This window comes from Polypterus senegalus, chromosome 3 (assembly GCF_016835505.1).
Source record: "Polypterus senegalus isolate Bchr_013 chromosome 3, ASM1683550v1, whole genome shotgun sequence".
Classification (NCBI taxonomy): domain Eukaryota; kingdom Metazoa; phylum Chordata; class Cladistia; order Polypteriformes; family Polypteridae; genus Polypterus; species Polypterus senegalus.
In genome coordinates this window covers 298,869,256-298,896,990 of record NC_053156.1, presented here as the reverse complement: position 1 = coordinate 298,896,990, position 27,735 = coordinate 298,869,256, and the positions used below count along the sequence as shown (strand labels likewise).

At 42.8% G+C, this 27,735-nt stretch overlaps 1 protein-coding gene across 2 annotated transcripts in view; it reads left to right on the top strand.

Moving 5' to 3' along the window:
- capza1b (capping actin protein of muscle Z-line subunit alpha 1b) overlaps nucleotides 1–27,735 on the top strand; it is an 80,297-nt gene that overhangs the window by 25,105 nt on the left and 27,457 nt on the right. For both annotated transcript variants that reach the window (XM_039749498.1, XM_039749499.1), the window contains exon 2: nucleotides 21,483–21,546. In XM_039749498.1, coding sequence (XP_039605432.1) covers nucleotides 21,483–21,546 — 64 coding nt within the window. The remainder of the gene's footprint in view (nucleotides 1–21,482; nucleotides 21,547–27,735) is intronic.

Sequence of the window (27,735 nt, the reverse complement as noted above, 5' to 3'; positions counted from 1 at the left end):
TTCCAAGACCCCTGGCTTTTTACAGCACGGCCTTACACAGCTAGTATATTTATATTTCTCTCTCTGTTTATGTATTTATATATTTCATTTGCTTACTTGCAAAAAGCAAAATTTCCCCTTGGAGACACAGTTCTATCTTCTGCTTTTAATTCCATTCTTGCCTTAATTTTTCAAGATGTTATTTCCCAGTTTCTGTCAATTTGTATAGCATAAAAATTTGTTTTGTTTTAAATGTGTTTTTTTAAGATTTTCATTATTAGTTTTCACTGCCCCTTTTCAGTGTTGCATGCCCGACGTCTCCTCTGCTCCTTATTACTTTTAATTGTCTTGAAAGAAAAATAGGCGCATTAGTGAATTGGAAAATAAGAGTAAGGCCTTGTTCACACGGGCGTTAAGTTTTTGGATTAAGAACTTGCTCTGAACGTCCTAGACGTTTATGTTGCATTTTGTGGTGGCGATCGATTGACTTCTACACCGGCGTTCGTTTGTCTCCGTCTAACACCAGCCTGCAGCCCAAATTGTAGTTTGTGTGTTAACCTGTGGAGGCAGTGTCGGGAACTGGATATGAAAGCCCTTGTCGTTTTATTTGAGGTGCCTCCTTTCAAAATGGACCATTTTGCTATGTTAGATATTAATCTTCTTGTTTTAAAAATACTCGTAATACGGCGACGTAGGGAGAGAAAAAAATCGCCGCTACTGGGTTCATCCTCTGACTGCACAACGTCGGGTTAAAGGAAGTTTTTTTGTGCTTTATGAAGAAATGCGAAAATTTCCGCGCAAGTTTTTTAATTACTGTCGGATGTCGGTTTCCACTTTTGATTGTCTGCTGCAGCTGGTGCAATGCCACATTGCAGGCCAATCAACCAATATGCGACTTGGTGTTAGCCCCGAAGAGAGACTACTTGTCACTTTGAGGTAAGGAAACAGTAGTCGAGTGTGCGCTTACACCGGTGTTATGCACTGAAATGCCCCCACTCCTTGGCGTAAAATAAAGCGCAGAAAACGAATTAGAAGCGGTTTCCTTGCGTTCGTTGGGTTTTGAACGCCAAGAAAAAGCTGCATGCAACGTCTTTTTGATGCCGTATAAACGCGCAGCGGACAAACGCACGTCACCAAAGCCCGTGTGAACACTCTCATTGACTCCTACGTGTAGAAAACACTCGGCGCTTGATCCGCTCACGGGACTTCTGAACGCAAAAAACGCTCGATTTTAATGCCCGTGTGAACAAGGCCTAAAGAATTTTAAAATATGGCGAAAAAAAAGTCTCTACCTCCCATATGAATGTAAACTTCACACTGCTGTAATTTTCTGATTGCAGAATAAGAGAAGGAAAAAAAAACTCCAGATAATTAAACAATGAGATCAGTTTAAGGGAAAATGACTCGCAGATTGTGAAACTGGTTGGAAAAAAAACCTGCAGCTATAATGCGCTGCCAGGGCTAAACAACAAAAACAAAATTAAAAACGCAGATCTAATGTGGTTTCATTTGCAACTGTGTGTGCTTCTCATATATTATCTGGAAATCAGATAGGAAAATCATGAAAGACTGTCAATTACTAATCTGGTCTAGTTCACAAGTCATTTGGATGCAATGTCTTCAAAAATGGATATCTGTGATTTGACATAGCAGAATGAAGGCACTAGCAAGCTGTAAGATGAAGTAAGTTTCATCATTGGCTTCTAAGTGAGCAATTGGGTAGTTAAACAAGCCTGCAGCCCTTCAGGTCTGAGCTCTGAGGACCCCCTGTACTACACTATCAACTTTTGCTTTATTGCTGTACTCTTTTTCACAATGTTTTGATCGATTGCCCCTTCTCGGTTCCTTCCTTAAACTCTGTCCCTGTCCAGTCCATCATTTAACGGTCACTATGCAGGTCTCTTAAATTTACTTTGATGCCAGCCTTTTAAGCCTACCTGTGGCCAAATCAATTCTTTTAGTTCCATGTGGCTTGTGACATGCGATACTTCATACTCTAGGACACGGCTACTCAACACGTGGCCTGCAGGCCACATGCGGCCCCCTTGAAGTCTATTAATCTTTTCAGAATTTTAATTCCTGCTCAAAACAAGAACATTCAGTTTTCTGTCAAAAGGGGGCACACTAGTGTTTTATACTTTTTTTTTTTTCTTTTCAGTTCATGCAGAGTTTTTTTTCTGTATCACAACGAGAAGTAGACAAAACGTTTAGAGAGCTACTGGTGAAAATGGCAAAATGCAAAATTTCAAACGAGCATAGAACATTTAACAAAATGAACTGTTCACGAAATGTTCACTGAAATGAACAATAAACCTCTATTTCTGCTGTGTCAGAGAAGTAGCAGTACCAAAACGCGCAAATATCCAGCGTCACCACGAAGCTGTCCTGCTGACTTTAGAAAATGATATCCCCCTCAGACCAAGTTACAAAAAAATTAAATCCGCCCACTTCTAGACGGCCTACGTGGCCAGCAAAATTTACTGCGATGCAAAGTAAGAGAGAGCGATTCCATTACAGAATTCTCATATAAAATAGAATGGAACATCGTAAAGAGCCGTAGACCTTTTACAGAAGGTGAGCTTATTAAAAAATGTTTCTTGGAGTGCAGTGAATCTCTTTTCGCTGATTTTAAAAATAAAGTCGATATCACTGGTCAGATATCCAAATTGCGACTATCAGATTCCACACAAGCCTGAAGAGTTGAAACAATTTCTGATAATCTTTTTTGAAAAGGTTGTAACTGTCCTAAGTAACACAGAACATTTTATTCTTGCCATTGACAAGTCCACCGATATATCAGACATGGCCCAGGTCATGGTGAGGGTGCGCTTTTTTTAACTCTTTCAAGGCTGATGTCGACTTTTGTCAAAATTCAGGAGTGGAAGACATTAATCGGCTGTAAACTGCAACAAAACTCACCCTTAAGTTTTAGTTCGACTCTCTTTGCTAGAAGGAAAGTGACAGCTTTGTTGAGTTAACCTTGATTCCTTACGCATACATGAGTAGCAAAGAGCAAACAACCTCTAAAATGGCTCATACACCTGTCGAGAGTCCAAAGCAAATGTGCAAAGCAGAATACCCCATGGGCGTTTTATGTAATTTCGTTGAATAGGACTCTGACTTGTCGGAGATCAAAAACGAAAGTGAGGTACCAGCATCATCTGATCGGTCCCCAGGTGGTCGTGGTGCTGAACACTTTCATGTAGCTGATGTGCCTATAACAGTGTTCACCTGGGAGGACCACCACTTATGATGACAAGAGGTACAAACCAGATTGTGTCACACTGCCACCACCACCCACCCGCTGTGCGAAGACAGCCAGGCAGCTGACCCACCATGCATTCCTGCTGACCATCAAGGTGTCCCCAATGCAGCCACTGCTGCCAGAGATGCCCAACATGCGCCAACAGCAGCCACAGCACATAGCAACTGACGTTTTATGTTGATTTGTGTGAAACCATCGCTTTGTGTGCTTTTCAGAAAACTGAGTTTTTTTTGGAAAAAAAATTCAGCCGTCAAGAAGTTAATGGCGTGGATCTTGCTGGGGAAATGCTCACACTTCTTCCACTTAAAGGCCGAACAAAAGGAAGAGGATATTTGTTTACAAGAGGGAACATTAATAAGCATCCTGATTGCATGAATGTTTTTATTTATGGTGGAGCATGGCAGTATTCATATGTTACTTGCATATTATCCTTATATACAGGCATTTAAAGAGGTAAAGTAGATGGGGCAATAAAATGTTAATTGATCTAAATTACATTAAAGTTTCAAATAGCTTTCATATTTATTTTAAGATGCATTTTTACTTTTACTCCCATTTTCAGATAAATGTTATTTGTTAAAATTGCTCTTATCTAGTGATATGATCACAGCCAGAGAAGTCTTATGTTAGCACTTTAAAGTTGAACTAATTTCTTCATGTATTATTCTTTTGAAGGATTGTTTATTAAACGTAACCCCAAATTCATAGAAAATTTGTTAAATAGATTTCCATCCATCCATCCATTTTCCATCCTGCTGAATCCGAACACAGGATCACAGGGGTCTGCTGGAGCCAATCCCAGCAAACACAGAGCACAAGGCAGGAACCAGTCCCGGGCAGGGTGCCAACCCACCACAGGACGCACACACACCAAGCACACACTAGGGCCAATTTAGAATCGCAAATCCACCTAACCTGCATTTCTTTGGACTGTGGGAGGAAACCCACGCAGACACTGGGAGAACATGCGAACCCAGGTCTCCTAACTGCGAGGCAGCAGCGCTACTCACTGCGCCACCGTGTCGCCCTGTTAAATAGATTTGTTAGTTTTAATACATTCTAATAAATCTTTAGGAAACAATTAATGCCAAAAATGTCAGAAAATGTTAACCTGTTTTGCATTGTGGCCCTTTAGTCAGGCTAATTCCCAGTTTTTGGCCCCCAAAGTACATGTAGTGGAGTAGCACTGCTCTAGGATTTAGGGCTCTTGTGCTATTCTTTGTTGCAGATCCTCTCAAGCTGCGTCGGTTTGGATGGAGGCTGTCACCAGACAGCTAGTATCGGGTCTCTCTAGAGATGTTGCATTTCAAGTCCAGGCACTTGCTGGGCCACTCAAGAAAATTCACAGAGTTGTCCCTAAGACTTTTGAATTATTGTCCTTTTGGAAGTTAAACCATCAGCCAAGACTAAGAACCAGAGTGCTCTAGAGAGAGCTTTCATTAAGATTATTTCTGTACTTCCCAAGGGTTAACTTTCCCTCAACCCTGTTTAGTGCCCCAGTCCCTGCCACTGAAGAATAATCCCACAGCTAGGCTTGACCGTTGAAATGGTATTACCCAGGCGATGAGCAGTGCCCGGCTTCCAGACATAAAGCCAAATTGCAGTCAAAGAGTTCAATCTTGATTTCGCTGGACCAGAGAATCTGGTTTCTTATGATCTGAAAGGCCTTTAGGTTGTCTGGAGTAATATGGTGATATTTCTATCCTTGACCCACAATATTATTTTTCCTTTGAGATGATGATCAGCAAATGCTTACTTGAGCACACTCGAGGAAGAAAAAAATCTCCAGATCTAGGAAATAAAAAAATTACAAGGAAAATGAGTGCCAAGCTGATGCATTATTGTTTAGTTTTGGTGGCGTATTGGTGACAAGCTTGTTTCAGGATAGAAAGTTAAGGTGGCAGCTCACTTTAGATAAGCTCTGTTTTTCCATCATAGGCTGCATTAATAATGGAGACGAGTCGGAGTACAGGAAGATCGTAGAGGACTTTGTCTTGTGGTGCAGGGACAACAGCCTGCAACGAAACAGAATAATGGCAAAACTCTATAAGATTGTGAAAAATCCCCTCCACGAGGTGCTGTTTTGGAGCAATTTTAACCAGATGCTCCTTCTGCCATGTTGTGCTAAGAAGCTGATGTAAGACAATTGAAAGCTTCCCCCCAATGTACTTGCTAAGATCACTTTGATATATCTGCACACTATACATTGATTTCTTTTTATTTATCAACTGATTGGCTGTTTTATTTATCCTGTCCGTCTGTATCCCTTGGCTTTTATGTGTTCTGCTGCTATATACTCGAGAGGAGTCCGATGAGGTGGCTTGGGCATCTGATCAGGATGCCTCCTGGACGCTTCCCTGGACACACTGGAGGGACTATGTCTCTCGGCTGGCCTGGGAACGCCTCGGGATGCTCCCGGAAGAGCTAATAGAAGTGGCCGGGGAGAGGAAAGTCTGGGCATCTCTGCTCAAGCTGCTGCCCCTGCGACCTGATCTCTGATAAGCGGAAGAGGATGGATGGCTGCTGTATGCTTCTGAATTTCCTGATCCAATTCATAAAGAGTAAGAGTTGTCTGTTGAGGGGCAAAATGAATTTAAATGATTTTAGAATAAGGCTGCAGCGTAAGAAAATGTGAAAAAAGTGACGGCGTCTGAGTGCTTTGTGAAGGCGCTTAAAATGTGCTGATTGTAGCTCAGCGTTTTGCTAACAAGTGACGTGTCATCTGTAGGTGGGCTGCTGTATCTCTGAAACTGGCACATTGAGCCTCGGCCTGAAACACTTTAAGTAACACTGACATGTAGGGAGTCTGGTTTTCTTTTGACAAAATTGATTGACTGATTAATTATATTGCTTATGTTTTGCATTCATTTTAATAAAGGATACTGCTTAATGTGTATTTGTTTTTCTGATGTAGAGGAGATTAAGCAGTTGCTTTTGCTAGTCTTACAAGCAGGGCCGTGGAATCAGAGTCATGGAGTTGGAGTCAGAATTAAATATTGGGTTTTTGAGGTTAGTAAAAATGTATCAATTCTGACTAAATGTAAATTGTAAAAAAAAAAATGTTTTAAAATTCCCAATTTACATATACCAATTTGAATAAACTATTTTATCTTCTAGATTTTTGTGATAAAAATACAAAATTTAACAAGAGGCAAAGTTTAGTCTTGTGTTTAATGTTACTCTGTGTTTGTAAGCCACAACATTATTGCTATCAGAGTGCTTAAAATTAGCCGGATGATTCACTCTGTGATAAAGTGCCTTGTGTCTCGTATGTTCTGTGCTTTCAGTCAACACAGTAAGTATAAAAGTGTAATCAGAGGAGGCAGAGGTGGTGTTACCCGAAATTGGGGAGTTGGAGTTGAAGGTTTCGCGCGCTAACTATATCTACAGTCCTGCTGATAAGGGAAAATGTTCTTTTCGACATTTTGCAAAATGCATCAGTCTTTTAAAGCAGTGGTCCTCAAACTCGGTCCTGGGGATCCAACCTGCTTCTGTTTTTAATTGGACTTCTTGCCTAATTAAGTGAACTGATATTTCCCTGATTCTGTATTTTGGGAACAATATAGAAATTAGAAATCTGGTAAAACAAAAAATTATTGAAATGAAATAAGTAGTTATATGGGAACAATGTTTTTTCTTTTTTTTTTTTTTAGCAATATTTTCATCTTAATTTTCATTCTACTTTTCCAGGTGTTCTAATTGTTTAACGAATAATAATAATTCTTTACATTTATATAGCGCTTTTCTCAGCACTCAAAGCGCTATCCACACAGGGAGGAACTGGGGAGCGAACCCACAATGCATTAGACCCCTGCTCTGAACTCTCAGGGAAAAAAATACTGTTGGTTTTTTAAAAATAAATTGAAAGCAACCATCAAGATTTGATACTTGACAGGTGTAGAAAGGCAAACATTGCTTTTTGTGTATTACTTAGTGAATTTCAGCATCTCCTATGTGTAAACATACAGTGCTTTGAGAGTTGCTTTGACACGGAGTGCATAGTTGGCTTTCTGCATTGTAAGTACCTCTGTTAGTTTAGGCTCAAGAAAATCTGTTTGAAAATGAAGGCATGGTCTATGTTTTCAATAAGCCTTCCTTGTAGGCAGTAAAGTTCCTACAGGTTGTTGTTGGAAGTTTCCATTCAGCTCTGACCTCATAAGCTGCACAGAGATGGATGGCCTGATCTTTGTAAAATCGCAGTATGTGATCAATGAGAACAGCTGAGTAGTTAAGATAGCAAATGTCATTCCCATCTGTATGCTGGAAGATGTTTGGCTTCATCTTAGCATTTACCCAGGATCTGAGTATAAAAGCAGAACTTCTCACGTATCCAATTGCCACCTTCTATTGACCAAGAATCAAATGAATGCTTCAGCAGAAAATGATGTTATTCCTACCACAAAGCCACACAGTGAAGTATGAAGTACATTGCATAACCCTATTACCTCTCCTTCTACCATCAGATTACTTGGAAGTGTAAGCTTATATAATATAAACATTTTTGATACCCAGCATTTAAAAGTAACAGTACTAGTTTGAGTCCCAGTCACACCAGTTTAGACTGTAAGCAAGACACCATCACTTTTTTCATAATAACTGCTGCCTACTTAGAAAAATGACCAGATACAAGATATGGTGAGGATATCCTTGAACTCCAACCTCAGACAAGATGTAACAGATCTGACAAATTTAAATCACTTGCCTCTGCACGGGAGTCACCCCACCACACAGTCAGATTCAGGCCTAAACCTACGCATCAACTTAACTGACGCATCCCCTGGTGTTTCTCATATATGTGCATTTGTCACTTAACTTCAGCAGTAAGCGCAAATAAAGGACTGTTTTTTTTTATATATATAAATGGGTAGTTTAAAAAAAAAAAAAAAATTGTTTTACCCTGTCAGATCCTAATGATCCTAATTTTATTAGTTAACAGTAATTTTGCATTGTCAGTGCTGATTTCATATCAGTTGAAGTTTCAGACATTTTCATTCAGCATGGGGTTGCTTGCTGCTGATTTTTTTTTTTTTAATTTTTAGATATACTTTATTAATCCATTAATATTGCAGCAGTTGTTACTAATGTCACAGGTTTGCAGTGGTTAGCAGATCCAGCAGCCTTTTTTGGGAGTACAGTAATCCCTCCTCGATCGCGGGGGGTTGCGTTCCATTACCCCACGCGATAGATGAAAATCCGCGAAGTAGAAACCATATGTTTGGATGGTTATTTTTATATATTTTAAGCCCTTATAAACTCTCCCACACTGTTAACATTATTAGAGCCCTCTAGACATGAAATAACACCCTTAAGTCAAAAAGTTTAAACTGTGCTCCATGACAAGACAGATGACAGTTCTTTCTCACAATTAAAAGAATGCAAATATATCTTCTCTTCAAAGGAGTGCGCGTGTCAGGAGCAGAGAATTTCAGAGAGAGAGTGTGAGAGCGCTCGCTAAGAAAAGCAAAAAATCAATACGTGCTTTTGTGCTTTTAAGTATGCCGAAGCACCGCGATAAACCAGCATTTTTTAGGGGAGCGTCCGTATCCTCTAGGCAAACCGCCTCTGTGCAAACAGCACCTCTGCTCACTCCCCCTCCGTCAGGCGCAGAGAGAGTGAGAGAGACAGAGAAAAGCTAACAATCAAGCACCACGCGGGAAGCATATTGTATATCATTGAGGAGTTTTAGTTAATATGTAATGCATACTCTGATTGGGTAGCTTCTAAGCCATCCGCCAATAGCATCCCTTGTATGAAATCAGCTGGGCAAACAAACTGAGGAAGCATGTACCATAAATTAAAAGACTCATTGTCCGCAGCAATCTGCGAACCAGCGACAAACCCGTGATATATATTTAGATGTGCTTACATTTTAAATCCGCGATGGAGTGAAGCCGCGAAAGTCGAAGCGCGATATAGAGAGGGATCACTGTACTTGGTTCTTTTCTTCCAAGACCCTACGATTTACAGCCTTTCCAGAGTTAGCACCCTGTAGTTCTGAATTAGCCCCTTTTACAAAATTCATAAAATGATGTGTTGATGGGTTACCTCCTGTCAGTTAGCCAGCAGTGGATCTTGTTTATGCCAGCTGTTTCCTTTCACTGCCAAAATTCAACTTTCAGCAATGAAAAAAGGGTTGTTGAAAAGCACAGTTCAAAAGTTGAAAATGCAATCAGTCAGTGCAACAGGTGAAGATGTTGCAGTTGCATCAATACTTAAAAGTTGTGTGTCATTGGCATAGCAGTGGAAGCTTAGACCATACCGACGAATAGTCTCACCTAATAGGAGCAAATAGATGTTAAAGAGAATTGGACCTAACACTGACCCTTGAGGGATACCTTGTGTGAGTGAAGTGGTGGCAGATTTGTGTTCCCTAATTAAGACGTAATACTGGAGATCACTGAGGTATGATGTGAACCAAGAAAGAGCAGCACCAGAAATACCAATAGCTGAGAGTCGGGACAGTAAAATGTCATGGGTAACTGTATCAAATGCTGCGCTTAAGTCAAGGGGAACTAGAATAGTGGCCATCCTGGAATCTGCGGTTATAAGCATGACATTAGTTACCTTAAGTAAAGCAGTTTTAGTGCTATGTACATATGTATGTATGTATGTAATGGACCAATTAGAGTAAATGTTAGATGGTGTGTAAGCAATAATTCAGCACTAATATATAAATTCAACTGTTCAGAAATATGCAAAACTTTGACTGAAACTTTGCTCTGGGACCAGTCTGTGGCACTCCTGCTTAGGGGAACTGTCCCTTAGTAGACTGCTGTAGCAGGTTGCTCCTTCGTGAAGAGAAGTTGAAGATGCATTAACAAGCCTCCTCCTGCCTGGTACTTTGAGTGATTTTACATATATTAGTATACTGAAGCAAAGGTCTGTGATATGGTTTGTGTATTTGTAGCTGGAAATCCACAAAGGGAGAGCATGAATCATGTATCTTAAAACAGTTTTTTTTTATTCCTAAGCTTTTGATTCCTGCCAGGAATCATTCTCTGAGAAGCATGATTAGACTTACAGGAATCCAAGGTGATAAATAGCAAATAAGGAAGGGAGGGTTGGTGGATGTTGAGTGATAAGGTGGAGTTTTAGGGGTGTTTTTTATTATATTGATATGATATGTAATTAATTTTCTCCCTCTGGATTAATAGCTACAATTTAGATAAATATATATATATATATATATATATATATATATATATATATATATATATATATATATATATATATATATATATATGTATATATATATGTATATATATATATGTATATATATATATGTATATATGTGTATATATATATGTATATATGTATATATATATATGTGTATATGTATATGTATATGTATATGTATATATATATATTGTGCCCCGGCGGGCTGGAGCCCGCGGGGCCAGGAGGGCGTGAGGAGGGCTTGTGCCTCCTCCAGACCGCGAGGGGCGTCCGTCCTGGTTCTGTTGGGGCCACGGGTTGAGGGCATGGAAGCCCTTCCCTGTAGGGGCCCGTGGTCACCGCCAGGCGGCGCCCAATGCCGGTTTATCCGTCGCGGTTGCCGGTTGGGGCTGGAGCCCGGCGGGGCGCTTGGAGGACCGGAGGAGGGCGAGTGCCTCCTCCAGACAGAGTGGGGCGTCCGTCCTGGTTAGGCAGGGGCCTGGGTACAGGGCTTTGAAGCCCAGCCCTGTAGGGACCCGTGGCCACCGCCAGGCGGCGCCCCGGTGCCTAATTATCCCGGGAGCCCGGCACTTCCGCCAAACCAGGAAGTGCGGGGAAGACTTTGTGTGCGCCGGAGAGCTGCCAGGAAGGCAGCCGACACTTCCGCCACGCTGGGGCGTGGCCAAGGAGCAGATGGCGGAAGCACCTGGGGCTCATCCGGGAGCCTTATTTAAGGGGCCGCCTCCCTCCAGTCAGTGGTGGAAGTCGGGAGGCAGAAGGACTGAGCTGGAGAGCGGACAGGAGGCGGCCAGGACAAAGGCACAGAGACTGTGGGCCCTGGACTTTGGGGGATTCGGTGCAAGAGGCACTGGGGTTCGTGAGTGCACGTGACGATTATATTGTTGTAAATAGTGTAAATAAACGGTGTGTGGGTGAAACAATGTCGTCCGTCTGTCTGTGCCGGGGCCAGCCTTCACAATGGCGTAACGGGGCCAACCCCTGCTAAAGGGGGACCCGTCTTTATAAATATTTTGTGAGCGGCCCGCGCAGCAGCGGACCCCACACACTGGCGCGGGGAGCGGTGCAACGCAGCTGAGCGCGTTTACCCGAAACCGCCGGGAAGAGAGGCCATCCCCGGTGCGGAGGAGGAGCGGGCCTCGCTGGAGCGCAGCGGGCTCCGAGAGACGCGCTGTGGAGATGGACAGCCAGGCCGGCGTTGCTTCGCTGAAGGCCAAACCGAGGCAGGGGCCTCGGCACCACGGATTCGGGAGGTGAGTACCCTGCCCTGCGGGGTTGGATGTACCTTGTTCTCCGCAGGGAGGGACGAACCGGATCCGCGTCTGTGGCAGGAGCACGCCGGGCCACGGGCTGTCGACAGCGCGCCGGCGGCCGCTGAGGAGGCCGCGAAATCGAAGCCGCAGCTGCGGTGCGGCGAAGAGGCACGTCTTCGCAGCCAGCGCAGGGGAGACAAGATGGCGCGGGCGGTGGTCCCGCCGCTGACAGGCACGGATTGGCGGTGTGTCTTGCGTGCCCGCCGATGATTGGATAGAGGCGGGCCCAAGGAATGCCAGTCTCGTGCCAAACCGAGACCCGATTGGGCCAGAGGGAGTGGCCCAGAGGAGGCAGGCGTCGCGTGGAGCTGATGGACAGGTAAGCCCACCGGCGTCTGTCTCTCTTTCCCACCAGCGGCTCGGCGTGCGTCGGAGGAGTCCTTCGCCCGCCAAGCCGCCTTTAGAGGAACTGCTACGTGTTCTCGCCGCTCAGTGTGAGCAGCTGATGGAGATGGCGGTCGCGTCGAGAAAGCCACCGACTGAGACGGAGGATCGGGCGCGCGCTGGAACCGGAGGCAGGCAGAACACGGCGGGAGTGGTGAGTGTTGCCGTTCCGTAGAGCAAGGGGTTCGCCGAACATGGCGTGACCGACACGGGACGACCGGCTCCAGTAGGCAACCTCCCAACAGCGGATGCGGCGGTGCAGACAGCTAGCGAGGCGAGGAGCTCGAACACGCAAGGGCTGGTAGGATCGGGCGGCTGAGTGCCCTGGGTCCTAGCGCCCTGCGCTTCAAGCCTGCAGCTGTCTCCTGTCGCTCTGCCTGGACGCAGACGGGCTGGATTTGAGCTTTGCTGTGCTCAGACCCAGACCGTCAGCGCGTCAAGAAAAGAAGGAGGAACGAAGGGTGAATGCGGTTCCTCCGATAGGAGAGGACGCGGCGCTGGGTGCGCGCGTCCGGAGAAGGGCCGTCCTCTGGATGGGCAGAGGAGATCCCTGGGCGGCTGGGCGAGCTGCCTGCGAGCGGTGCCGAGGCCGACGAACGGACGGGCATGGAACCTGCGGCGGAGGACTTCAGCAGGCAAGTTGGGGGCTGTCGGAGGGGGCAGGAGCACGGTCGATACGGAGACCGGACGGGCGCTCGGGATGAGTGTCCTGGCTGTGCTTCTGGCCCTCTTTTCCTTTATTTTACAGGCCGAAGCCCCGACGAGCGCTGAGGCCGACGTCGACAGGGACCTGCCCTCCTGGAACGGGCCGCTCCGCGGGAGTGCTCCACGCCGGGAGGACTACGGTGACCCCGCTGGGGGGAACAGCGGGGGCGAGAGCGGCGCAGACCACAGGGGGACGTTTGCGCCGGCGAGGGTGCCGAAGACAGATGTCCCAGGGTGCCGTGTTGGACCCTGGGGACATAGTAGGACCCTCGCTGGGGACGTGCTGCCCTTTCGGGTTGTGCCGTTCGGACCCACGTGTCCTCGCTAGCGGTGGGGCACTGTGGCCCCGGCCGGGGCTGGAGCCCGCCGGACGCCAGGAGGAGGGCGTGAGGAGGGCTTGTGCCTCCTCCAGACCGCGAGAGGCGTCCGTCCTGGTTCTGTTGGGGCCACGGGTTGAGGGCATGGAAGCCCTTCCCTGTAGGGCCCGTGGTCACCGCCAGGCGGCGCCCCAATGCCGGTTTATCCCGGCGGTTGCCGGTTGGGGCTGGAGCCCGGCCGGGACGCCTTGGAGGACCGGAGGAGGGCGAGTGCCTCCTCCAGACAGAGTGGGGGCGTCCGTCCTGGTTAGGCAGGGGCCTGGGTACAGGGCTTTGAAGCCCAGCCCTGTAGGGACCCGTGGCCACCGCCAGGCGGCGCCCGTGCCTAATTATCCCGGGAGCCCGGCACTTCCGCCACACCAGGAAGTGCCGGGGGGAAGACTTTGTGTGGCGCCGGAGAGCTGCCAGGAAGGCAGCCGACACTTCCGCCACGCTGGGCGTGGCCAAGGAGCAGATGGCGGAAGCACCTGGGGCTCATCCGGGAGCCTTATTTAAGGGGCCGCCTCCCTCCAGTCAGTGGTGGAAGTCGGGAGGCAGAAGGACTGAGCTGGAGAGCGGACAGGAGGCGGCCAGGACAAAGGCACAGAAACTGTGGGCCCTGGACTTTGGGGATTCGTGCAAGAGGCACTGGGGTTCGTGAGTGCACGTGGTGATTATATTGTTGTAAATAGTGTAAATAAACGGTGTGTGGGTGAAACAATGTCGTCCGTCTGTCTGTGCCGGGGCCAGCCTTCACAATATGTATATATATATATGTATGTATATGTATATATATGTATGTATGTATGTATGTATATATATATATATATATATGTATATATATATATATATATATATATATATATATATATATATGTATATATGTATATATGTATGTATATATATATATATGTATGTATATATATATATATATATATATGTATGTATATATATATATATATATATATATATATATATATATATATATATATATATATATGTATGTATATATATATATATATATATATATATATGTATGTATATATATATATATATATATGTATGTATATATATGTATGTATATATATATATATATATGTATGTATATATATATATGTGTATATATGTATGTATATATATATGTATATATGTATATATGTATATGTGTATATATGTATATGTATATATATATATATATATATATATAAAATACACACACAAACACAGCGAAGGTGTTAGGGATGAGAACGGTGCCCTTACGCATGCGCCACACACTGCTGAGAGTTGATTCTTCAATAAAATAAAAAGAGGAATAACCTTGGAAGTCAATCATCACCCCGAAAGCGGATAGTAGACGTCATGCAATATATGTGTGTCAAATGGTTTGCGAGCTACAGGTGCTTTAAAATCCTGGACAGATAAACGAACAGCCACAGTAGCGTAGTTTATTTATATATATATATATATATATATATTTGACACACGCACATACTAGAGGGCTCACTTCGCTCACCAACCCCCCCCCCTTTGCCAGCGCTACGTGCCAGCCACTTCATGACTTTGCCGCTTGTGTTATGAGGATTGGGGCTGAACGCACCCCAAGGAGACAATGCAGTGCATGGATACAAACTAATCAGGTCAGGTTGGGGAGTATGCTCCGATACAGCGCACTGCTGCACCCTACACATGATAAAACAGCTTGGGATCCTGGTTGGCAAGCCCCCCAGGCATACATGTGGTCCAGTCCGACCCCATGGAAATGACCATCTACAGTGCTTGCCCACTTCCTTAAATTTAAATATTAGATAAAGATGACCCAAGTAAACACAAAATGCAGTTTAAGTGATGATTTTATTTATTAAGGAAAAAAACTATCCACACCTACATATAGAGTTGTAATATTTACATTTATTTGATGATCTGAAACATTTAAGTGTGACAAACCCGCAAAAAAAAAAGAAATCGGGAAGGGGCAAATACTTTTTCACAGTGCTGTATGGAATTTTTTTAATCCTTATTACATGGCAGTTCTTGTTTGGGAAACCTTGTATTGGTATAATAACTACTAGCCAATCTGTGGCGTACCATACGCTGCATAATCAGGCCGATTTTTTTTTTTTAATGCTTTTTAAGCACAGGGAGAAAATTAACATTTGAAAAATCGGTAATGTAATAAATCAGCAAGAAAAGCAACATTGTAACAATGCACGGAATGAACCAACACACAATCGTCTGTGACTGAAAACTGGCGGACCGCCGTCGTGCCTTCTCCTGCCAGACGGAGGGATGCGAGTGCGCTGCGCTCAGGCGCGTGTGGAACGGCAGGGGAGGAGAAGGACGTCCACTCGGCTCCCTCCGTCATGCTAGTCTGCTGATTTCTCGTCCCGTATGCACTGCCCGCTCATGTGCCCACCACCAACTCGTCACTGGAGTCGTCGTCTTCTTTACACAGTCCAGATGCACATGTGACTCACGTGGACGTCTCATTGCTCTGTGCGGTTTTGGCTGCTTTTCTATATATAATCCACCAAGACACCCGACCACGGTAGTAGTGAGGTGGGAGGGGGGGTGTGCGCAAAGGCTAGGGACGCAACCAGTGGGAGCGTATGAGTCGCACTTACTGGGAATTCCACGGTTTGTAGCCCGAATGGGGATCAACGGCTTACCCACGCCTCTCTGCGCTGGGTAGACACACGCGCAATCTCATGCATAATTATTTATTGAATGCTAAACACTTCTGGAAAGACACGGTTGTCTAAAACGGGTTGGTGTGAGAATACAACAGTAAGTGAATGAAAAGGTGGAACTTGGGAGAGAGCAAAATACAACACAATAGTGAACCCGCGGCATAACAAACACTGCATGATTTATTGATGGTTGAACACTTTTGGAAAGACATAGTTGTCTACAAAGAGGGTTTGAGGATACAACAGAAAGTGAATGAAAAGATGGAACTCTGGAGAGAGCAACATATAATTGTCCGTGAGTGAAGAAGACGCATGTTTGTCGCGGATGCGAATTGCTGTATGTAGCGTGTAAAACAGTTTGCTATGGTACACGTGGTCGTGCGTTGTAACTGAAAACTCGGTTTTTAAAGACTGCTTACTTCAGGAAAGGGTTGTTTTAAGGATCCCATGGGATACCCCTTGCAAACCGTTTTACACGCTGCATATGGCGATTCACCTCTGTGAGAAACTTGCCTCTATGAACAGTCAACATGGCTCGGAGGCCAGTTGGTGGAGTTGGTGGCCGTGGCCCCTTCCTGCGTGCGCCATAGGTGTCTGTCTTGTCGGCGGCTCAGTGAATCCACTCCCCTTCCGGCGTGCTTTCCATGGTTGTCTTGCCTTAGTGAATTATACACTCACCTAAAGGATTATCGGGAACACCTGTTCAATTTCTCATTAATGCAATTATCTAATCAACCAATCACATGGCAGTTGCTTCAATGCATTTAGGGGTGTGGTCCTGGTCAAGACAATCTCCTGAACTCCAAACTGAATGTCAGAATGGCAAAGAAAGGTGATTTAAGCAATTTGGAGCGTGGCATGGTTGTTGGTGCCAGACGGGCCGGTCTGAGTATTTCACAATCTGCTCAGTTACTGGGATTTTCACGCACAACCATTTCTAGGGTTTACAAAGAATGGTGTGAAAAGGGAAAAACATCCAGTATGCGGCAGTCCTGTGGGCGAAAATGCCTTGTTGATGCTAGAGGTCAGAGGAGAATGAATGGGCCGACTGATTCAAGCTGATAGAAGAGCAACTTTGACTGAAATAACCACTCGTTACAACCGAGGCATGCAGCAAAGCATTTGTGAAGCCACAACATGCACAACCTTGAGGCGGATGGGCTACAACAGCAGAAGACCCCACCGGGTACCACTCATCTCCACTACAAATAGGAAAAAGAGGCTACAATTTGCACGAGCTCACCAAAATTGGACAGTTGAAGACTGGAAAAATGTTGCCTTGTCTGATGGGTCTCGATTTCTGTTGAGACATTCAAATGTTAGAGTCAGATTTTGGCGTAAACAGAATGAGAACATGGATCCATCATGCCTTGTTACCACTGTGCAGGCTGGTGATGGTGGTGTAATGGTGTGGGGGATGTTTTCTTGGCACACTTTAGGCCCCTTAGTGCCAATTGGGCATCGTTTAAATGCCACGGGCTACCTGAGCATTGTTTCTGACCATGTCCATCCCTTCATGACCACCATGTACCCATCCTCTGATGGCTACTTCCAGCAGAATAATGCACCATGTCACAAAGCTCGAATCATTTCAAATTGGTTTCTTGAACATGGCAATGAGTTCACTGTACTAAAATGGCACCCACAGTCACCAGATCGCAACCCAATAGAGCATCTTTGGGATGTGGTGGAACGGGAGCTTCGTGCCCTGGATGTGCATCCCACAAATCTCCAACTGCAAGATGCTATCCTATCAATATGGGCCAACATTTGTAAAGAATGCTTTCAGCACCTTGTTGAATCAATGCCACGTAGAATTAAGGCAGTTCTGAAGGCGAAAGGGGGTCAAACACCATATTAGTATGGTGATCCTAATAATCCTTTAGGTGAGTGTATATATAGATTATTATTGATGATCTTTGAATTTGTGGTCGATTTTGTTGTTGGCTAAGAAATTGTAGCAGATAGTGAAATGCTTTTGGCATATGCAATGCATGCAATTGTTAGAAGTATATTTGTGTTGTAGCTGGGCCTGAATCCTTTCTCCAAGGTGAAGTATGTCTGTGAGATGAGAGCTTTAGTGTGTCATTAAACTATTATTAGAGTTACTCTATAATGGTGGAATACAATGAACAGAAAGAGACAATTAAATCAATCATTGAAATTATTTGTATGACATAATGTTAATCGTCAACTAAAATTTCATGATCACAACAGCCCTAGTCCCAGTAGGAATTAATCTGTTCAGTAATAGATTTTTGCTGTAACTACATGTCATGCCCTATGGTGCATCCAATGCTGAGAACATAAGCAGCCTTGTAATGTAAAATATGGGCTCAGAAAGTGACCGGATTTGATGAATGGGTGGAATTAAGGCAGTGGTCAAGTCCTGTTGTATAGGTTGGAGCTTATTCGGTTCCTTTTGCACCATCTGCTGCTGTATTTCTTTGTATTATAAAATCAGTATGTGTTTTAACTACAGTTCTTTAGTTGCCCAATTAAAGGCTAGATTTGTAGCATACAGGTTCAGTTATTTTCAAAGTTTGTCATTTTTCCTTTTGCCAGTGTTTTAACTTTTCTTTTCTTTGTGCCATACATGATTCAACATCTCCCTGGACATGCTCTTCCCCAGTTGTCAGTGAAAGGTTGTCATTCGAAACCTTGGTGTTCCTGCCATGCAAGTGATAGATGCATTGCCTGCTTACATTGGCAGTTCTTCTTACTAAGAAAAGCCCAGAAGAGAGTTCCTCCCTTCTAAGGTTTAAAATTGGTGATGACCCCACAGAGAGGTCAGCAGTAGAGTGAAGTAGTTGCTTGTGTCTTGTATTGGATGAGCAAAACTTGCAGTTAGGCACTCTTTCCTATACAGCCCAATCTGTGTTGCAAAATCTTTGTAGAATTTAGTTGTATTCTGTTTGCAGGGAGTTTAATAAATGGTGTTGAAGGATTGGGTCCTATAACTTTTCATCAATCAGACAAGTTTAAGTGAAGTGTACTTTTATTAAAAACAAAATATAGAAGTACTTTGACTATACATATCCGAGTCAGTCAGTGTCCCACCCGCTGTATCCTGACACAGGGTCACAGGGGTCTGCTGGAGCCAATCCCAGCCAACACAGGGCGCAAGGCAGGAACAAACCGCCAACACAGGGCGCAAGGCAGGAACAAACCCCAGGCAGGGCGCCAGCCCACCGCAGGGCATACACCCACTAGGGACAATTTAGGATCGCCAATGCACCTAACCTGCGTGTATTTGGACTGTGGGAGGAAAACCCACGCAGACACGGAGAGAACATGGAAACTCCACATAGGGAGGTCCCGGGAAGCAAACCCAGGTCAAAAGAGTGTGATTCGTTCAAAACGTACAGCACTCGCATTGGAGAACAAACCTCTGAAAAAGAAAGTGAGAGCTTCTGAACCGCATATAACAGCATGTTTCCAAAAGGCTACCACTGTAGGTGGTCTGTAAATGTCTTGGCAGTAGAGTAAATGACACAAATGCAGAGACACTTTTTTTTTTTTTTTCCTCCTCCTCAAAATCTTTGATTATGTAAACCTGTTAAGAGGTTTATGTCCCTGTCAGGTTGGTAGTACCGCTCAGGCTGATGCACTCTAAATGTCACTGAGCTCTGTGCAGTGACCTCAACAAGGCATTTGCTAAAAATAACAGAGCTGGAGAAGGCTACCTGTAGTCTCAAATTAGACTGGAGTTTTTTTTTTACAGGCAAAACCCCATTGAGATTTTAGAAACTAGAAGTGTAACAGAACACGTCGTGTAGAAACAGGGGCAAAGGGTACATCAGGTAAGCTGATTTGTCACAGAGACATAGTGCAAGTCGCCAGTAATAGTAGTGGACATTTCTTGAACCTTTATGGTCAATAAGGGTAACTTCATTCCTGCCGTATTTTCTATAGCTCAGCATCATTGGCTGCTACAGAAATACTGAAATTTATTTAGGCCGAACCTTTTAAATTCCATATAGATATTTCACAAAGAAAAATGTCGCCAAAATTAGTATGTTATCCAGCAGTAAAAAGTTTGTACATGTCATTGATCAAAGTAGGTGCTGCAGATGAATTCTTTAAGAGCAAAGAGCAAGCCTGGGTCATATTATTGCAGTCTTTGCTCTCCAGGGCGGTAGCCTCCTTAGCGCTATGTTTACCCCCCTGATAAAAAAGGAGTTAAAAACCTTGAATTTTTTTCAACAATAAAAAAATGGCATTACATGTAACTGTGACAATGCGGGTCCTGCTCCATGGCTCCCACTTCTCTTCAGGGAGCCTCTCGAACCCAACACCGTCGATAATGTTACCAAATGAGCTGGACAATGAGGACACCAAATGAAGCAAGGGGAAGGTGCAAAGTGCAAAAGTGTTTTTATTAAAAACAGTCACAACTAAATAATCCATAAAACTGGTGTGAAAAGTGGAGATTAAAATTAAAAAAAAAAAAAAAACAACTTTTATAACGAGGTTAAAACAAAGCCAGGAAGCTCTGGTGCCTTGTCCTTGTAACTGGTGGCTCCCCTGCTCATCCCATACGGGCCTTGCAGCAGGGGAGTCGCTCTGTCACCGCAAGTGCAGCTGACCTTCCATCCTGGCCCAGTAGCCTTCCATCCCCTGGCTATGTGCAGCTCCTGCCGGACTGAGACTCTGGTTCCCCCAGCGGCCAGGGCTCTCACACTAGGGATCAGCCTCCCTGACTCCCGCTACCTCCTGCAGCGAATCGCCCTCACTACCGGTCACTCCAGCTCCTCGGGACTGCTCAGCTGGAGCGACCGCTTCCAACTGCCCCTCTACTGAGTGTCGGCAACACACTCCACCTCGGGGGCTCTTCTCCCAGCTGTCTGCTCTAATGAGCCTGCTCTCGCTCGCTCACCAGCTGTCAGCCTCCAGCTTCCTGCTTCTTCTTCCTCCTCTCTCTTTTTCTCTTTCTCTGTGCCGGCAGCGTCTTAATCACGTACTGCAGAAAGCTGATGAAGCAATTGAGAATGATCACACCCTCATAATAACCTCATCAACTCCCCGCGGTTGTGCAATTGCACCCATGTAAAACTGACGGGGCTATTTGGATTATTTTAACACTGACCATTCTTTTGAAGCCATGGACCCACTATATTTCAGCAACGGAAACCTGTAACTACCAGAATATCAGCAAAATACAGTAGGAAAGATCTGTCTAGTGCACTGATGCAGATTTAGTACATGTCCTTCATGTGATATTTTTTAAGAGAGTCACCAACACAGCCCAGCGTCACAATGGCGGCAGTAGCAGCATGGTTGTTTGCGCACTTTTCTTATCAATTTTCAGTTGGTTGCACATGGGAGGGTAGAATGTCACTGCCTGATCTGCACAACTAACGTCTTTCTTGTCCCTCTTCTTGATCCCAGTTATTTTAACTTTTTGCCACACTCTAACTTGCACCATGGTGAATTCCCTAGGCATTTTACAGAAGTTCAGGCTTACAGTGCTGTCAGTTTTACTATCTTGTCTCTAATCTAATGACCAATTCACATTGTCGCTTCATTCATCTAATGGTTCAATTTGTTCTAAACCTGATGTTCTAAAACAATTTTTCTAAATACTGATTTTTTTTTTTTTTTCCTCTCTCATCTACAGGTGCGCATCGCTGCCAATTTCATAACTTATTCACCACCGGGAGAATTTAACGAAGTCTTCAATGGTATGTTTAAAACTTTTTTTCCATTCTATTAATGATAAGCAGTGTGCACTGTACCTTGTCTTTGAAGTGTACATTTATCAACATCTACATTTGGGTAGTATTTAACAACTGTGTATGGGTTTGTGGTTGTCTACTTTTTTCATGACGAAATGCAGATTATTGAATTTCGGAAGCTTTCCAGTATTTCGGTGAAGTAGGAAACCTCAACTTGGAGATGGCAGCTTTAAAACATATTTGGACTTTTTCCAGGATGTGTTGTTTTGATTTCAAATGTTACTTTCTCTTTCCTTACCTTGAGGTAATTTATAGCAGCATCTAAAAGGATAAACAACACTATACAGGGTGGTCCAGATCTAATTATGCAAATCCAGATCGTGTGGATGACTTTGGTTTATACGAGGACGGTTCCAGTTCGGCGTGAAGACCCTGGTCGTCTATCACAGCTAACTAACACGCTTTCCCTTGGTTGTGTAAATACTTATTATATTGCAAGTCCGTTAAAATAACCCAGCGCAGCACATTTAAAGCTGTAAATGCAAATTGTAAATATGTGCTTCTATTTTCATTCTTATTGTGCAATAGAATGTTAAACCTTCATTTGCATAGAGTGAGCTATGATGTTTTTTCCTTTTAAACATTTACAAACACAACACTGGCAGTGAGTCACTTAAAGATATACATTTTTATTATTATTCAGCCTATGACAAAAGTCTCCATATTTACATTTTATGAGGATGTACACCTTTTTGTTTTCTTCAGAGTATATTTGATGCATTCATCATGTTTTACACTAGACTAAAATGATCATTTTGTTTAAGTATAGTACCTATAATGACAAAGTGAAAACATGTTTTCCATAAGGTTTGCAAGTTTTTTTTAAAAATCAAAAACTGAAATCTGTCATTCATAGAGGTATTCAGACCCTTCATTCATTCCTTTGTATAAGCCCCTTTGGCAGCAATTCCAGCTTTGAGTTTCCTCAAGGTAAGTCTCTACACACTTCACACGCCTGTGTTTGGGCAGTTTATGCCATTCTTCCTGGTAGGCCCTCCTAAGCTGCGTTAGATTGGATGATAAGTCAGGTTTAGTGTTCTCTCATTAAGTGTGAATTAAGTAAGTAATGAGCTTTTTACATTCTTTGAATTTGCACTCATTGGCCATTTTATTATGTACACCGTGCTAGTACCAGGTTGGTACCCCTTTTTCCTTCAGAACTGCCGTAATTCTTTGTGGCATAGATTCAACAAGGTGCTGGAAACATTTCTCAGGGATTTTGGCCTATAATGGCACGATAGCATCACACAGTTGCTGCAGATTTGTAGGCTGCACGTCCATAATTTGAAATTTCCATTTTCACCACATCCTTAAGGTGCTCTGTTGAATTTACATCTGGTGACTGTGGAGGCCATTGGAGTACAATGAGCTCATTGTCATATTCAAGAAACCAGTTTGTGATGATTTGAGCTTTGTGACATGGTATTTATCCTGCTAGAAGGAGCCCTCAAAAGATTTTTAAAGGTTTTAAAGGGATGGACATGGTCAGCAACAATACTCTGGTAGGCCGTGGCATTTAAATAATGTTCAGTTGGTTCTAAGGGGCACAAAGTGTGCCAAGAAAATATCTCCCACACCATAACATCACCATCCTGAACCTTTGATACAAGGCAGGATGGATTCATGCTTTCATATTGTTTATGCCAAATTCTGACTTTACCTTGTGAATTGGGTCAGGTCAAGTTGGGGAGCATGCACTGCCACATCCACCACACGACAAAACCGACTTGGGATCCCGGTTGGCAACCCCCCAGGCAGACACACGGTCCAGTCCCAGCCTCTGGAAATGACCATCTATGTGCCGCATGGCAGAAATCGAGACTCATCAGACCAGGCAATGTTTTCCCAATCTTCTGTTTTCCAGTTTTGGTGAGCCTGTGTGAACTGTAGCCTCAGTCACCCTGTGTGGTCTCCTGCAGCTGCAGCCCACCTGCTTGAAGGTCTGATGTGTTGTGAGTTCAGAGATGCTCTTCTGCATATTTAGATTATAACGAGTTTTTATTTCAGTTGCTGTTGCCCAGGGCTGTGGAGTCGGTAGATAAATCCTTTGACGCCGACTCCTTAGTTTCCGGTAGTTCTGACTCCGACTCCTCTGTATTTAATATGCTAATGTATTTTCATGTTGATTGAAGGAAGGCAACATGCACGTCATTTAACCGCAGAACTACTAGCTAGGAAGTTGAGACTCTTATCGTATTGACCAGTTTAAACAAAAGACAAGAACCCCTGAACACACATCAGGCCATAGCACACACCTCCACCTACATTATTACACTTGTTTACACTCAAATTAACTTGTTAAACACATTAGATCTGAAATGAAATGAAAACACTTTTTGTAATGTACCATAATCCAGATTACAGTATGTGAATGTCCGGTTATGTAATAGCTCAGCTGAACTTCACACTAGTAGTAACACAATTATGCACTGGGCTTTATTCTTACATCAGAGAAGTAGTTAATTATGACTGCTGTTTGTGAAATGGGACATTTGAACTTGATGTATATATATATTTTTTAATTACAATTTAAATTTATTAGGAGTTAGAGTTGGTACGTTTTTGCCGACTTCAACCGCGACTCCAGGTACCCAAAGTTGTGTCTGACTCTACAGCCCTACTGTTGCCTTTCTATCAGCTCGAAGCAGTCTGGCATCAACAAGGCATTTTTGCCCAGAGAACTGCCACTCACTGGATATTTTCCCTTTTTCGAACCATTCTCTGTAAACCCTAGAGCTAGTTGTGCATGAAAATCCCAGTAGACCAGCAGGTTCTGAAATGCTTCGACCAGCCCATCTGGAATCAACAATGCCACATTCAAAGTCACTTCAATCCCCTTTCTTTTCCATTCGGATGCTTGGTTTGAACTTCCGGGGGTCGTCTTGCCAATGTCTACGTGCCTAAATGAATTGAGCTGCTGCCATATGATTGGCTGATTAGATATTTGTGTTAACAAGCATTGGAAAAGTTGTACCTAATAAAGTGCCCGGTGAGTGTATATAATGCAAAGTTGACTTACTTACTGACTGACTGACTCATTCGCTCACTCACTCGTCAAAACAGGATTTCCCTTTTAGTTTAAAAGCTGAAATTTTTGTTTTGGTTTGTACTACTAGGCCAGTAAGGTATCCACTAAGAAATGACTTTTTGATGTACAATATTTGGGGGTAAAAACTCATCCTGGAATAGAAAACATAAATATCCCAAAATATTTGATTTGATTGATTTGATTTGATTTTATTTTTTATTTTTTGGCTGACTAGGTGGCTCCACTCGCTCACCCCCGTGTTTGGTTAACTGGATATACAATTCAAAGAGATTATTTTCATATGAATTATTACATTATTCTTTCGATGCTATGTTGCATCACTTCTCCGTGATCATAAATATACATTGACCGAATTGTGGATTCTTCGAAATTAAACTTGTCGTAAATTTAATTGTTGCAGGACCACAGATTTTCATAGTGTATAGTCCATTATTGTGTCAATCTACGTTTTGAGCATTGAATGATGTGAACGTGTAAAGATTATTGTAGACTTGGATATTTTGCCTGTAGTGTTTGTGGATTTCACTTTCACTCTTAATTCTCGTGGATATGCCTCTTCATTGGGAGGCAACACTACTTTTCCCTGATGGCAACACGAATTGGACGATCTACAAGTCTTTGACTTAAACTTTAAAGCCGAACAATATCTACATACTTCTGACATATCACCTAGGTCCATATATTTGATTTCCCTTTACTGTTCCGTTATTTCACGGAGTAATAATTTTTTGTTTGTTTGTGCTAATGCGATCTTTACTTTATCTTTTTTGATACTTTCGAATGTTACTACTTTCATATTCCTTAACTTGCTCTGCATGTGTATTGTGCCAATGCTTTTGAACATCTTTATGAAGTCTTTTATTTCTGACCCCAGTTGGACCTATGAGGTTTCCAATTCCACTTGGTCTGTGCTGATTATTACCTTCCTTATTTTCAGAATTTGCACATAGATTATTGTTCTTTTTTGCGTTCTTTTCTCTCCAACGCTTTTGGGTCTCTTTTCAACGCACTGCTCTTTCTTCTTCGACGTGCCATCTAGAATGTATCAAATTTTTAAGAGCTGAGAGCACGAAGTGTGTCTACCAAAAGCATTCCAACAACTGAGAGGTTAGATGTCTGTGATCTTGTTTTAAATTGGTTGTTCTTGCGTGACATCAAGTGTCTTTCCGAGAAGGTTACATTTCGAACCAAGATTTTTTTTATATAATAGAGATATTTATTAATATTATGTTACGGGGGGCTTTATGCAACTTTCGGTTGTCTCAGGAACACTTGACAGCAGCAGTAGATAATAGGTTTGACTATGACCTGGACAGGAAAGCAGACATAATCACGTTTTAACATGTACAGTGAACAGGTATGAAATTTAACTAAGAAAAATTTTGTGAAGCTCAACTGTTAAGCGGCACGATAAAACTCTGTGCCAGATGCTGAGGCTGAGAGCAGTGGTGTTGCTTTTCCAAAAGCAGGAATGCATGGAGAGAGAAACAGAAGTGGAAATGCCAGAGGGGACTGGGCGGTCTCATGGTCTGGAATCCCTACAGATTTTATTTTTTCTCCAGCCGTCTGGAGTTTTTGTTTTTCTGTCCCCTGGCCATTGAACCTTACTCTTATTCGATGTTAATGTTGATTTATTTTTTATAATTATGTCTTTCATTTTTCTATTCTTTAATATGTAAAGCACTTTGAGCTACTGTTTGTATGAAAATGTGCTATATAAATAAATGTTGTTGTTGTTGTTGAAATGGCGTCCTCAGATCCTAGACTGATGTTTCACTCGTGTGATTGTGTGTATCATTTTCAGGAGTAAGTAGCTCTAGTGACATAGTGATATTATTATTACTACAGTACTTATTATTTGACTGATGTATTTGTCCAAGACTACTACAACATTGGAGATACAATTGAGTTAGTATTTTGCTAAAGAAACACAAGCGGGGAAGTGATGTGTTCATGCTCACACACTTTCAGTAGCGAGATTTGAACCTACAACCTCAGTGTTTGATGTCCAAAGAGAAAAAAAAAGTGCTATAAATATTGTATATAGAAAAGTACTACTGATACATCCGTGTAATTGATACCATTATAACTGAGGCCTGTTATCTTACAGAAATGTCCTGGGCAAAACTGGGTAATACAGCTTGTAGTCATTAAATTTGCTAAATAAAATTAATTGTATAACACCTTGAATATCTTGTGTCCTTCATTAATGTTTGATGTGTTATTAATGAGACAAAAAGTGAGTGTGTCACACTTTCTGAAAATTCTGGGATGCCAGGTGCCTGAGGCATCCAAAAGAGCAGGCCACCTGTTCCTTATGTCCAAATGGCCAGACACTCACAAAGAGGACTTAGACTTGCAACAGTTCTGTTGGGACTCACAATAGCTTTGCTGTTCTCTTGGCAGTTTTGTCTGAAACTAGTAATTAAAGAAACAGCAGTACATTTTTTTTTTTAATTAAGCAAAAAAAAAAAAAAACACACGTTACCACAGTTTTAGCTTTTGTGAATTGGCTCTTTTTTAAATCAAATCACTAAACAGTATATTTGGTTAATGCATATATTTGATTATTTACCTTAAAAGTGTGATATTGTTTAGAAAGAGTGTCACTTTATTGTTAATCATTTAAATGATTAAATGTTTCAACTGGAGCTGAGGTCATTCTTACTTGTATCCGTTTATGCCAAGGTTCTCAAGTTCAGGGGTCATGATCTCGCATGTTGCTGGCAGCCGGTTAAAGTTTGGTGAAAAATACAGATTTTTCAGGTCATTTTGTTAGCATGTTATGTAGTTTATGGCAGTACAGGTCCACAGTACATTTTATTTATATATATATATATATATATATATATATATATATATATATATATATATATATATATATATATATATATATAATATAAAATATTTATTTATAAAAATATAAATAAATACACACACATACAGGCAGTCCCCGGGTTACGTACAAGATATGAATTGTAGGTTTGTACTTAAGTTAAATTTGTATGTAAGTCGGAACAGGTCCATTATTTTAATAAATGCTATTGTTGACCGACTGTAACTAAGTGCTCTGCCAATGAATGATG